This window comes from Hypanus sabinus, chromosome 8, assembly GCF_030144855.1.
Source record: "Hypanus sabinus isolate sHypSab1 chromosome 8, sHypSab1.hap1, whole genome shotgun sequence".
NCBI classification, from domain to species: domain Eukaryota; kingdom Metazoa; phylum Chordata; class Chondrichthyes; order Myliobatiformes; family Dasyatidae; genus Hypanus; species Hypanus sabinus.
Window position 1 is genome coordinate 81,880,108 of NC_082713.1, and position 14,092 is coordinate 81,894,199.

At 41.2% G+C, this 14,092-nt stretch overlaps 1 protein-coding gene across 3 annotated transcripts in view; it reads left to right on the plus strand.

Annotated features, from left to right (window-relative positions):
• Positions 1 to 1,738: 1,738 nt before the first annotated feature.
• LOC132398268 (sodium- and chloride-dependent neutral and basic amino acid transporter B(0+)-like) overlaps positions 1,739 to 14,092 on the plus strand; it is a 92,552-nt gene continuing 80,198 nt past the window's right edge. For 2 of the 3 annotated variants that reach the window (XM_059977423.1, XM_059977427.1), the window contains exons 1-5: positions 1,739 to 1,886; positions 3,145 to 3,298; positions 6,149 to 6,280; positions 8,227 to 8,394; positions 13,660 to 13,798. In XM_059977423.1, coding sequence (XP_059833406.1) covers positions 1,884 to 1,886; positions 3,145 to 3,298; positions 6,149 to 6,280; positions 8,227 to 8,394; positions 13,660 to 13,798 — 596 coding nt within the window. In that variant the 5' untranslated portion in view covers positions 1,739 to 1,883. Of the gene's footprint in view, positions 1,887 to 3,144; positions 3,299 to 3,524; positions 4,688 to 6,148; positions 6,281 to 8,226; positions 8,395 to 13,659; positions 13,799 to 14,092 lie in introns of those variants that run through there. The other variant, XM_059977424.1, reaches the window with a different exon arrangement.

The window sequence follows — 14,092 nt, forward strand, 5'->3', positions numbered from 1 at the left end:
AACTACTGGAATCGTGATCAGTAGATCCAAAGTGTCCCCTACACGTACTTCTGTCCTCTGCCCTGTCTCATTCTGTAATAGGAAATCCTGTATCACACTCTCTCTAGTTGAGACCTCTACATATTAATCAGGAAAATCTTCTGAGCACATTTGACAAACTCTATCCCATCGGGTGAGGCACCACTTCACCTGCAAGTCAGCTGGGGTGATATATTGTATCCGGTGCTCCCGATGTGGCCATTTATACATTGGGGAGAGCCACCACAGACTGGGAGACCGTTTCGCCGAACACCGGCACTCGGTCCTCCAGCAGTGGCGGGATCTCCCTGTGGCCACACACTTCAATTCCACAGACCACTCCCACTTCGACATGTCTGTCCGTGGCCTCCTCTACCATCAAGATGAGGCCACACGCAGGTCGATGGAGCAATACCTTATCTCCCGCCTAGGTAGGCTCCTTCCTGCCAGCATGAACATTCAACTCACAGACCTCCATTGATACCCCTGCCCCCTACCCTTACCCCCATCCCTATCTATTATTTTAGTCTGGTTCTCTTTTTCTTTCTTTTCCCCCCTCACTATAATCTCTCCCCCCAGCCCCACCTTTCTTTCTCTTTTATTTTCCATATATCTCTACTTTCCCCCTAGCCCATTTCCCTCCAGCCTATCACTTCCCAGCTCTCTACTTTATCCCTCCCCCCACTTCTTATCCCCACTTGACCATCCCATGTTACTTCACTCCTGATGAAGGGTTTCGGCCCGAAACGTCGTTATTACCTCCTCCCATAGATGCTGTCCGGCCTGCTGAGTTCTGCCAGCATTTTGTGTTTTTTATCTATCCCATCCAATCCTTTTACAGTATGCAAGCCTCAAACAAAGTGTAGATAGTTAAAAAATCACCTACCATCACAACCTTATTTTTTTTAAGCTGTTTGAAATCTCACTATAAATTTGCTCCTCTAAATTCCACTCACTATTGGGAAGACTGTCATATACCTGTATTAACATGAGCATCCCATTTTTATTCCTCAATTCCAACCATATTGTCTCAGTGGATGAGCACTGTAGTATGTCCTCTCTGGGCACTGCCATGGTATTTTCCCTGATGAGTAATGCCATCCATCCTCCTTTAGTACCCCATCGCCATAATGTCTAAAGCAATGAAACTTCATAACATTGAGCTGCCCCTTCCACAAAATACCTGACCAATGGCTACAATATCATAATTTCATGTCATTATCCATGCTCTAGGTTCATCTGCTTTATCTCCAATATTCCTTGCATTGAAATATAAACAGCTCATAACATTAAGCTCACCAGGCTCCATCCTTTGGTTTCTGTCTTTGCATGTAGGCTTCCTCTGCAGCCACTCCACTTGCTACCCCAGCTTGTAAAATACTATAGAACAAGGCTAAACCTTATGCAGAGAGAATTGTGGAGGAGCAAAAGTAGAACCAAAGGATTTACGGACTTTTTTTTTTCACAAAGAACACATACGGAATAATGCTAACTCATTTTTGATCAGGTATATTCTCCAAGCTCTTCATTGGAGTTGGAAGAGATGTAATTGTAGAGTATCTGTACTTTGCTACTGAAGGTTCTAAATCCAAAATAAGTATCCAAAATAAAATAATGTTTAATCCATAAGTTAATGAACCACAGAAATGAATTTCTAACCCCTGCATCTAACTGTGGAAGAGTCATCACCTAAGATGAATTTTCATCAGTTGAATGTGGCAGTAACTCCACAGAACTTCAGAGGAAGAGTCCTCCTGCAATTACATTCAACCCTGAACAAGTGGAAGGATCATTCATCATTGTGATAAATGGACAAGAAAGATTGACGCTGTCTGAATGATCATCAAATACGCACTCCAGAGAATATGGTGAATATTTCCTTGATATGCGAAGAGGCCGGTTATTTGAAGATTGACGATTTGAAGGTTCTTTGTGGGGTTCAGAGAGTTTGTGGATTGCCAATTGATCTTGTGGATCAACAGTGGTGAAGTGGGAGGGTTATGGGTAGAAACTGTTCTCTTTGGTAAATGGATTGTTATTGTTAGATGAACTGATATTCAGAGAAAAGCTTTATTTGCATGCCATGCAGACAGATCATTTCATTTATAAGTACATCTAGGTACAGTTGGCCCTCCTGATCCGCTGATTCAACCATCCGCAGATTGGGAAAACCCGGAAGTTCGCTCTCCAGCACCTGTTGTTTGAGCATATACGGACTATTTTTTCTTGTCATTATTCCCTATACAATATAGTATAACAACTATTTACATAGCATTTACATTGTATTGGGTATTATAAGTAATCTAGAGATGACTTAAAAGTACAGGCAGTCCCCGGGTTATGAATGAGTTCCATTCCTGAGTCCATCTTTAAGTCAGATTTGAAGTCGGAACAGGTACATCCAGTATTATTTAGCGTCAGTTAGTCAAATGTTTTTCTTAGTATATAGTACATATTTTACCTTTCTATGCATTTAAAACACTTAAGAAACATACATATTTCAATAATTAAACCACTGCGTTGCTTCGTAATAATTGTAGCTTTCATCGGGGCAGGGCCTTTCACATGCTCCATTAAAATTGTTCCAATCGTTGACCGAATGTAGCCTAACACTTTCCAATGACTGATGGCATTTCACCTCTTTCTGATCACTTTATTACTTCCACCTTATTTTCAAATGTGACTGTGATTATTTTCGTGAACAGAAACACTGCAGATTCAGAGCTGCACTGCCAGGTCCTAACGTTCACTGCACGGAGACATGTTAAATAAAGACCAGGGTTCTGTTGGGTCCTAAAGACCACCACACAGATACATGTTAAATAAGGGACTTGAGCATCCGCAAATTTTTGGGTATCCACGGCGGGTCCCGGAACCAATCCCCCACGGATAAGGTACAATATATAGACTATAGTACTATATAGTCTATATATATATATGTACTATATAGACTATAGCACAAAGGAAGAACAAAACAAGATGCAGAATGTCGTGTTAGAATTACATCGCGAGTTTTGATAGACAAATAAATTGCATTGAGGAAGTAGACTGAGAGATTTGTTTATATCATATGCTTGTACTTGTGTAGGACAAAGTCAACCATGTCAGCCGTTTCATCTCTCCTAGGCAGTCACCGATGGACACGTGGGTAAAAGAGATGAGAACGTGGAGCGAGGCAACTGGTCTTCAAAGACAGACTACCTGCTCTCAATGATCGGCTGTGCTGTGGGTCTGGGCAATGTTTGGAGATTCCCTTACCTGGCTTACAAGAATGGAGGAGGTACTGTAGAGAATCCACCATATACAGAAGACAAATACAGACATAAGGGGAATAATTAATTGATTTATAAATCATATTAAATTTATTTATTTATTTTATTTTTGCGTGTCGTACCAGACAGTCGGCCATTCTTGTTTGCTGCGTGGTGTCAGGATTGGTCTCCTTTCGGATTAACCGGGTCACGGTATGAACGTTCCTGACTTATAGCCATATAACCATATAACAATTACAGCACGGAAACAGGCCATCTCGGCCCTTCTAGTCCGTGACGAATGCTTATTCCCACCTAGTCCCACCTACCTGTACTCAGCCCATAACCCTCCATTACTTTCCTGTCCATATACCTATCCAATTTTACTTTAAATGACAATACTGAACCTGCCACTACCACTTCTACTGGAAGCTTGTTCCACACAGCTACCATTCTCTGAGTAAAGAAGTTCCCCCTCGTGTTACCCCTAAACTTTTGCCTCTTAACTCTCAACTCATGTCCTCTTGTTTGAATCTCCCCTACTCTCAATGGAAAAAGCCTATCCACGTCAACTCTATCTATCTATCCCCCTCATAATTTTAAATACCTTTATCAAGTCCCCCCTCAACTTTCTACGCTCCAAAGAATAAAGACCTAACTTATTCAATCTTTCTCTGTAACTTAGGTGCTGAAACTCAGGTAACATTCCAGTAAATCTTCTCTGTACTCTCTCTATTTTGTTGACACAACTTTCCTAAAATTCGGTGACCAGAACTGTACAGAATACTCCAAATTTAGCCTCACCAATGCCTTGTACAATTTTAACATTACATCCCAACTCCTACACTCAATGCTCTGATTTATAAAGGCTAGCATACCAAAGCTTTCTTCACCACCCTATCCACATGAAATTCCACCTTCAGGAAACTGTGCACCATTATTTCTAGATCACTCTGTTCTACTGCATTCCACAATGCCCTACCATTTACCATGTATATCCTATTTTGATTAGTCCTACCAAATTGTAGCACCTCACACATATCTGCATTAAACTCCATCTACCATCCAGATCATTAATGTGTTTGATAAACAACATTGGACCCAGTACAGATCCCTGAGGCACACCACTAGTCACTGGCCTCCAACCTGACAAACAGTTATCCACCTCTACTCTGTGGCATCTCCCATCCAGCCACTGTTGAATCCATTTTACTACTTCAATATTAATACTTAACGATTGAACCTTCCTAACTAACCTTCCATGTGGACTTGCCCCTTGTTTTTTTATGAGGCTGAGTGGCTAGCTCGACGCATAAACCAGCACAAATGGAAAACGTGCTCGGGGGTGGCCTGACTTGGATCCGAACTCAGGAGCCTTCACTCCGGATGCTATTGCAAAAGCATGTCAATTATATGTGGTAATAATGTGGTTTTACATGTCAATTATAAAATGCAAGTACTTGAGTCTCATGTCTTTAAACTGTAGATCTTTTCCTAGCATATGACAATGATTTATAGTCAGAGTTTGATATTTCATTTAGATGATATTTTAAAATGAAAATTGCAAAGTCTAGATAGGTGGAAATAACTTTATAGTCACAGCATGGGTCATGGGCTTTCCATGAGTTGAGGAATTCATGTAATCAATAAACACATCACAGTCATCTGTGAAACTACATTGGATGTGGGAGTATTGATGAAGAAGCTGAATTTCATAGGGTTGAGTTCATGGCAATGAGATAATCCTACAGCAAGATTCTTAAGCCAAGGACTGAGTTTGAATTTCATAGCCATTCAAATGCAGTCCTTGCTCTGGATGTGATCCCTGTAGGTGAAAAATCCTGCCCCCTTCCTGTTGAGTGACCTGAACAAGGTTTGTTGATGCTAACTTGATGTTGAGGGCAGTCAATACCACCTTGTTGCTGGATTTCAGCTCTTTTGTCCTCAGAGCCCAAGCTGAGCATCAATACCAAACTTATTGATGAGCAAAGAACATTGTTTCATTTCAGATTATATCTCCCATGGCATTATCAGTGAAGCAGTAATTCATGGGATTGGAATTGCCCTAAATTTTGTTGACAAGGTGGATTTGAGCAACTCTCAATGTAACCATTTTACCTGTTCTCTAACAGTTTGTCTCAGCTACCTCTGGAGATCTCAATTTTAACACTGGATCTAGGGTATTGCTGAGACTTAAGGCTTCTCTGCATTCAGATTTCACTTGAAGGAACTCTAATATCTGACGATTGGCTTCTGTGACAGTTTAGCAGCTTCCTGTGAAGGAATCAGGCTAGGTCAAATAATCTTGATCTGATCATTTATTCAATGCTACAGAATATTTTTCAGTTTTTATTTTTCAAATTGAAGCTTGGTATAGGTCTGCTGAGGCTCCTCTGGTGTCTGATTTATAAGTTATACTCATTCATGGTGGTTTAAATCAGAAACCTTTTACACCCTATAAACCTTGACTAACAGAAATGGTTGAAAAAATGTTTTATGAAAATAACTTATTGAGATATAGGGATCTGGCTGTTTCCATATAATTAGGGAATTTTCCCAGGTGGGAATTTCTCCATTAACTTAATTCAATTACTCAATACTCAAATTTCGAGCACTATTAATGACAAGTTAACCCAGAAGCATTTTGTATAATCATGAAACAGCCAATCAAATCTCAGAAAATGAAGATAAATTGATTTTCTTTCTCAGGATTAATGCCCTCAGTGACGGATAAGTATAACTGATGAACTTGTCAGGAAAGAAAACATTTCTAAGGGGTTATTTTAACTGGGTTCCCTTGATGGGAGCAAGAAGTTCAGGTCAAATGTTTTCCTTGGTCATTTCCTTTCTCAAACAAAGACTTTGTTCTTTTTTTTCAGGTGCATTTCTAATTCCCTACACACTCATTCTGGCATTTGCTGGGATGCCAATGTCTTTCTTTGAATCATCCTTTGGTCAGTTTGCCAGCCTTGGACCTGTAGCTGTGTGGAAAGCTGTGCCAGTGCTGCAAGGTTTTTGTTTATTCAGTAACAGTAATTTTGATGTCAATGTAAATGGTCAATAGCAATCCGGTTTTCTTTCTCTTGAATCCAGTTGACATTTATTGTAGACTATTACAAAGACAGATACAGACAGTACGGACATTCATTGTTCTAAAATTAGTCAGATGTTAAGTGCAACATCAGGTAATCTTCCTACTTCTTATTCAATTTGTAGCATTTTTGTTTTTCTTCAGGTGGTGTTGTTTAAAGATTGTGTGGAAAGTGAACTGTTTACTTTATTATTCTGTTTTTTACATCATTTCCTTTGATCCCATTTGAAAAATGCTACCGCCAACAGCGTGGCCCTCCCACAGAACTGTGATGAACAGACAACCTGCATTGCATATTTTAATCCTCTAGATTGGGATAGGACTCATTGCTAAAAGGAAGAATGCCAATACAGTGGTTTAAATCAGAAGCTTTAGCTGGGGTTTAGTCAGACTGCTGGAGGAGAACAAAGGGCCTAGATATACTGTATATTGGGAAATGAACAATGTAAGTGACCCTCAAACAGATGTTTATATTTGAATTGGGGATTTCAGATATTGCGCACAAAAACTGCTTGGCAGGTCCAGGGTTGTGGACAAACTGAGAATTTCCTCCAAAATCTCTCAAAGTGGATCACTAGCATTGCCTTGAGAGAGATTTGTCTTCAAGTATCAGTGGTTACTTGTCTTTGGGTGGGGAAAGGCAATGAGGGATGGGTAATTGGATTCCGAGGGATTGAAGGGTGTAAAAGGAAAGCTTGATCTTACTTAATAAAGAACAGCCCTTTCCAAGGGCTCTCTACTGCTGAACTTCCCAGCGCCAGCCCAAGTGGGGAAAGACCTTTGGCTTCTGTTTAAAGGCCTGAAGAATGAAGAAGCTGGGAAGTGATAGGTGGTAAAGGTAAAGGGCTGAAGAAGAAGGAACCTAATAGAAGAGGAGAAAGGAAAGGGGGCGGGGTCACTGTGGGAGGTGGTAAGCAGCTGAGGGGAAGAGAAGAGGTAAGAAGGGCACCAGAGTGCGGAATGGAGGATGAGGGAAAGGGGAGGGCAAAAGAAAATGGCAGAAGTTGCGGAGAATTATGTATTGGATGTGGAAGCTTATGAGGTGGCAGGTGAGGACAAGAGTACCTTTATCACTGTTAAGGCAACGGGAAGGTGTGGTTAGTGCAGATGTCCAGGAAATTGAGGAGATACAGAGTAGCATCAATGCTGGAGGAAGAGCAACACCATTCATTGGAGAAGGAGGACATCTCTAATGTCCTGGCAAGGAAAGCCTTATCCAGGGAACAGATGCGGTGGAGGTGAAGGAACTGAGAAAGGGGCTTTTACAGCAGATAGGGTGGGAGGAGGTAAAGTCAAGATAACCATGGGAATTGGTAACTTTATAAAATCTATCAGAAGATTATTTATCCATGACCTCCAGTTTGGTGAAGGGTCTCAACCTGAGCTGCTAGCATTGCTTCTCCCACACAGATGGTGCTTGATCTGCTGAGTTCTCCAGCAGGTTGTTTTTTACTTTCCCTCTTGACTGGTTTGCTTACACATAGCCCTTAGCATCTATGAAAATTTCCATGGGTTTTCCTGCAAACAGCTCAGCCCATTCATTTTGTTCAGCCTTATCTTTTCCCTTCAAAGTTCTTCCTCAAATTTAGAGCTTTTGTGCAAATCCTGCATATTACTCAAAATTAACATCAACTATAACAATGTACATATATCCCACATAGAGTATCAAAGACTCAAAGACACTGACCTCAAGTGTTTCCAAGCAGTGTGATTTTGTGCAGTTAAAGGGCATCTGAGGCATTCGTACTGAACACAGCTCAATTAAAATGGGGCTCTTGTTAAAACAAACTGTGAAACTAGCTGAACTTGTAAGATTTCTTTCAGATCGTGTCTAAAGAAAATACCTGTTTTTTGCTCTGTCTGAAGGTGTGGGGATTGCTATGGTCCTTCTGCTCACATTAGTACACATTACCTACAACTGCATCATTGCCTACAGCCTGTATTATCTGTTTGTCTCCTTCCAATCCCCTCTGCCGTGGGCAGACTGCTTCAGCTGGTGGGGAGCAGATGAAATCTGCAGCAGGACACCCAGAGGTACTGTGTTAACATCCACTGTGTAATGGTTTAAAGCAAATATTAATCTTTCAATCTGTCTGTCTGAATAATTGAGAAAATGAAGGCTGAAACATTCTGACACTGGTTCAATGTCTGACCTTGTTTTGCTGACTGAGTGTGTGGGTGATGGCCGATACTCAGTGGTGCTTAAAGAATTATCACAAATGTGATCATAATCTAAGAATTCAAGTTGCATTTCTTTACAATATTGCCTTCAGAATGTATGGTGTTTTCCATCAAATGACAAATTGTGACCTCATTCTTCTTTTACTGCAGCTGATAAGGCCATTAGTTCTGTGTCAGGAGGGTTTTATAGACACTGCCCAGCCTGGGTTTGGAGGTTTCCACCAATTTCCCTGGAGTTTCCCACTTGGAGAACAGTCAAGGGGACAGTGCTCCCTCGAATCTCACTCTAGTATTAGAAGAGACAATTTGCAGTTTATGATTTGCCTCTGTGCATCAGCAGTTGGCCCCTGCTTCTGAACATTTCCATCTTCATGTAATGAAGTTTCTGACAAATTACTAAATGTGTGCTGTGATACAATAAGAGAAAAGGAGTCAGGCATCATCCACAGCTCCTGAAAAATAAAAAGACCCTCAAATGCTGAAAGTTTGCAATAAAAACACAGAATGAAAAAGGATCTAATACTTTCCTGGTGTATATGACAAATAAACTCTTCTTGGGCTTCCAGCCAGGTACAGGAGGTATCAATTATAACCGATGTTTCAATGACAAACTCTCACATCTTCTTCAGGGCTGATTACTGGGCTTGTCAGGTCTGGTGCTATTTATACCCCTGTAGTCTGTTCCTCCTGATAGTCCTTGTCCAATCAGGTTTCCACTCACCTACCATGTGTACAATCAAATTCAAGTTCTTCCTTAGAACGAGGCTTTCGTCTATGTTAAAATTCTTTTTCTCTAGCTTTATTTCAATGGCTTCCTTCACCAGGCGGTCCCAAAACCATTGGCACGATACAGTGGATTTGTGCTGTTGAGGTCAATCCTACATCCATTGCAAATGCAGTGTTCTGCCACCACCCATTTCTCTGGGTAACCCAAACAGATACACTTCCTATGCTCCTTGTTATGGGTTTCCACTAATCATCCCATAGGGAGATATACGCAGCTCCGCGCTCACAGGGAATCCTGTAAATGCCAGCCAACTTGAGTTCCAGGTCATCTTTGACCGACAGAAGCTGTGACTTGAACTTCCTTACAGGATTGTGGATGGTATTCCTTCCAATCAAAGGCAATCTTTTCAAAAGCCATGGAACTATAGAGAAAAAAGACAGTAGTAACAGGTTTCTCCTCATTGTTAGGTTTCCTGGTTTTTCCGTCAGCCCTTTTAAGGGCTCGGTTGATGTCCTTCACCTTCTAGCCATTCTGTGGGAGCAGAATGTCCAAGGTTACACGTTATATCGGAGAGATAGGAAGGTAGGCAGAGGGGGTGGTGTGACTCTACTGGTAAAGAATGGCATCAAATCAGTAGAAAGATGTGACATGGGATCGGAAGATGGTGAATCCTTGTGGGTTGAGTCAAGAAACTGCAAGGGCAGTTATATGGCAATTATATGCAGGCTTCCCAACAGTGGCTGGGAGGAGGACCACAGGTTACAACAGGAGACAGAAAAGGTGTGTCAAAAGGACAAACTTATGTAAGTCATGGGAGATTTTAACATGCAGGTCAATTGCTAAAATCATGTTGGTAGTGGATCTCAAGAGAGTGGGTTTGTTGAATGCCTAAGAGATAGCTTTTTAGAGCAGTTTGTCATTGAGCCTACTAGGGGATCAGCTATACTGGATTGGGTGTTATGTAATGAACTGGAGGCGATTAGGGAGCTTGAGGTAAAGGAATCCTTAGGAACCAGTAATCACGATATGATTGTGTTCACCTTGAAATTTGATAGTAAAGTCTGGTGTAACAGCATTTCAGTGGAGTAAGGGAAATTACAGTGGTATGAAAGAGGAGTTGGCCAAAGTAAATTGGAACATGTTGCTGATGGGGATGTCAGCAGAGCAGCAATGGTGCGCATTTCTGGGGAAAAAAAAGAGGAAGGTACAGGACACGTGTATTCCAAAGATGAAGAAATACTCAAATAGTAAAATAGCTAAAACCTTGGCTGACAAGGGAAGTCAAAGCTATTGTAAAAGCTAAAGAAAGGGCAAAAATTAGTGGGAAGAGAGAGGATTAGGAAGTTTTTAAAAACCTACAGAGAACAACTAAAAAAATCATTAAATATGAAAGCAAGCTAGCAAATAATATCAAAGTGGACAGCAAAAGTTTTTTTCAAGTATGTTAAAAATAAAAGAGAAATCAGAGCTGATATAGGACCACTAGAAAATGAGGCAGGCAGGAGAAACAGTAACAGGACAAGGAGATGGCTGATGAACTAAATGAGTATTTTGCATCAGTTTTCACTGTGGAAGACACTAGCAGTGTGCCTGATGGTGTAGTGTATGAAGGAAGAGAAGTAGGCACAGTTACTGTCACAAAGGAGAAGATGCTCAAAAAGCTGAAAGGCCTAAAGGTACATAAGTCACCTGGTCCAGATGAACTTCACCCTAGGGGTCTGAAAGAGGTAGCATTAGAGAGTGTGGTGGCATTAGAAATAATCTTTCAAAAATCATTGGACTCTGGCATGGTGCCAGAGGACTGGAAAACTGCAAATGTTACTCCACTCTTTAAGAAAGGAGGAAGGCAGCAGAAAGTAAATTATAGACCAGTTAGCCTGACCTCAGTGGTTGGGAAGATGTTAGAGTCAATTGTTAAGGATGAGGTGATGGAGTACTTGGTGACACAGGACAAGACAGTACAAAGTCAGCATGGTTTCCTTCAGGAACCTGTTGGAATTCTTTGAGGGGATTACAAGTAAGATAGATAAAGGGGATGCAGTGGATGTTGTATATTTGGACTTTCAGAAGGCCTTTGACAAGGTGCCACACATGAGGTTGCTTACCAAGTTAAGGGCCCATGGTATTGCAGGAAAGTTACTAACATGGTTAGAGCATTGGCTGATTGGTAGGAGACAGTGAGTGGGAATAAAAGGATCCTTTTCTGGTTGGCTGCCAATGACTAGTGGTGTTCAGCAGGGTCGGTGTTGGGACCACTTCTTTTTGTGCTGTATATAAATAATTTATATGATGGAATAGATGGCCTTGTTGCCAAGTTTGCAGATGATATGAAGATTGGTGGAGGGGCAGGTAGTGTTGAGGAAACAGGTAGGATGCAGAAGAACTTAGATTAGGAGAATCGGCAATAAAGTGACAAATGAAATTCAATGTTGGAAAATGCCTGGAGATGCACTGTAGTTGTAGAAATAGATGTGCACACTATTTTCTAAATGGGGAGGAAATCCAGGAATCGAAGATGCAGAGCTCCTTGTGCAGAATACCCTGAAGTTTAATTTGCAGGTTGAGTCGGTGGTGAGGAAGGGAAATGCGGTGTTAGCATTCATTTCAAAAGGTCAAGAATACAAGAGCAAGGATGTGATGCTGAGGCTTTTTCAGGCACTGCTGAGGTCTCACCTTGAATATTGCGAACAGTTTTTGGCCCCTCATCTTAGAAAAGATGTGCTGGCATTAGAGATGGTCCTGAGGAGGTTCACAAGGATGATTCCAAAAATGAAAGGGTTATCATACGAGGAATGTTTGATGGCTCTGGGTCTATACTCCGTAATTCAGAAGGATGAGGGGTGATCTCATTGAAACCTTTGAAATGTTGAAAGGCCTAGACAGAGTAGATGTGGAAAGGATGTTTCCCATGGTGGGAGAGTCTAGAACAAAAGGGCACAGCCTCAGGATAGGGAGCCACCCTTTCAAAACAGAGATGTGAAGAAATTTCTTTAGCCAGAGCAGGGTGAATTTGTGGAATTTGTTGCCACATACAGCTGTGGAGGCCAGGTCATTAGGTGTATTTAAGGCAAAGATTGATAGGTTCTTGATTGGACATAGCATCAAAGTTTACAGGGAGAAGGCCAGGAAATGGGGTTCAGGAGGAGAATAAAAGAATCAGCCATGATTAAAAGGCGGAGCAGCCTCAATGGGCCAGATGGCCTAATTCTGCTCAAATGTGTTATGGTCTAATCATGGGACAATTAACGATGACCAATTAACCTACCAAACAGTACACCTTTCGGCTGTGAGAGGAAACCAGAGCACCTAGACGAAGCCCACTTGGTCACAGGGAGTACGGAGAAACTCCTTACAGACTGAATGGGCCAAATAGCCTAATTCTGCTCCTATGTGTTATGGTCTTATGGTCATATGTAATTATCTTATTTCCTTGGGGAGACTCTCCTGGTCCAAAATAGTTTTTACATGGTTAATCAAAGTAGAAAGAATCACTCCATGTTTTAACAAAGATGAAGGTCATGCTCCAAGAAGAGTTGGAATTTGTTTGTAAACAAGGTGGGGAGCAGAAACCTGATTGGATGAGGACTAACCAATCAGGAGGGCCAGATTAATGGGTATAAATAGCACTGGACTAGACATGCCCAGGCATCATCCCTGAAGAAGATGGCAGAGTTTGTCATAGAAACTTAAGGTATAATCAGTACCTGTACTTGGCTGGAAGCTTGAGAAAAGTTTATTCATCAAAAACAGAATGTTAGAAGCACCCCTCGGTTCAGGCAGCATCTATGGAAAATGAGTCAGATTTAAACTTTCATGTCAAAGATTTTCTTCAGAACTAGGAAGGAGAGTAAACAAGTTGCAGAAGGGAATAGAAAGGACAAAGAGAAGATTTCTGATAGATGAGGCCAGGTTGGCATGGAGTTTAGCTGTTGATGAGTTTATGAAGGGAGAAATTACATGAGGGAAGAAACTTAAATCTATGAAATGAAAGCAATTGGAAAAATCAAGACAAAGTTATGGAAATGCTTTGAAGTGCAAAGCCTGCAGGAATGTTGAGTTGGTCCAATCACGCTAAGTAAAAAAAAACATAACGAGCCAACATTATAGATTAGAGACCTAAGGAGAAGTGGCCATTTGTGATAAGACAGTAAGAATGAGTTACATGAATCTGTTGAAATCTTGGTTGCATTTAATTAGAAGCAGTGTGCCGAGATGGAAGATGAGATGCTGCTCCTCTGTATTACATTGGACCTCATCATCCCTTATGTCTCAGTCACCTGATACAAAAGACTGGATTCATTGAGACTGCACAATGTTCCAGATCATTAAACTAGAAATGCATCTGTATTCCCCAAGAAATTTTCTTCTAAATCACAATCCACATTTTCTAGATGCGCTCTGCAACTTCACTCTGGAAAACGGATATTTTGAAATTGTTAATACAACATGGTTGTACACAAACAACAAAACTTGTTCCAGTGGATACGAAATCCACATTCCTCATCAGGGTCCCATGGAGCAATACTGGGAGTAAGTAAATTGCTGCAGAAACCAGCACCATTTTGCTGTACTGTAAATTCTCTGGCTGTCCATTCAATTTACATCTCTTATCATCTTGTGCATCTCAATCAAGTCACCTTTCATTCTCCTTTGGTCCAAAGAAAGAAAGCCCAGTTTTCATAAGAAATGGTCTCCATTCCAAGCAGCATCCTGCTGAAATTCCTCAGCACCCTCTTTAAAGCTTCCATGTCCTTCCTGTAATGAGGTGACCAGAGCTGCACACAATATTCCATGTATGGTCTAGCCAGGGTGTTATAGAGCTGT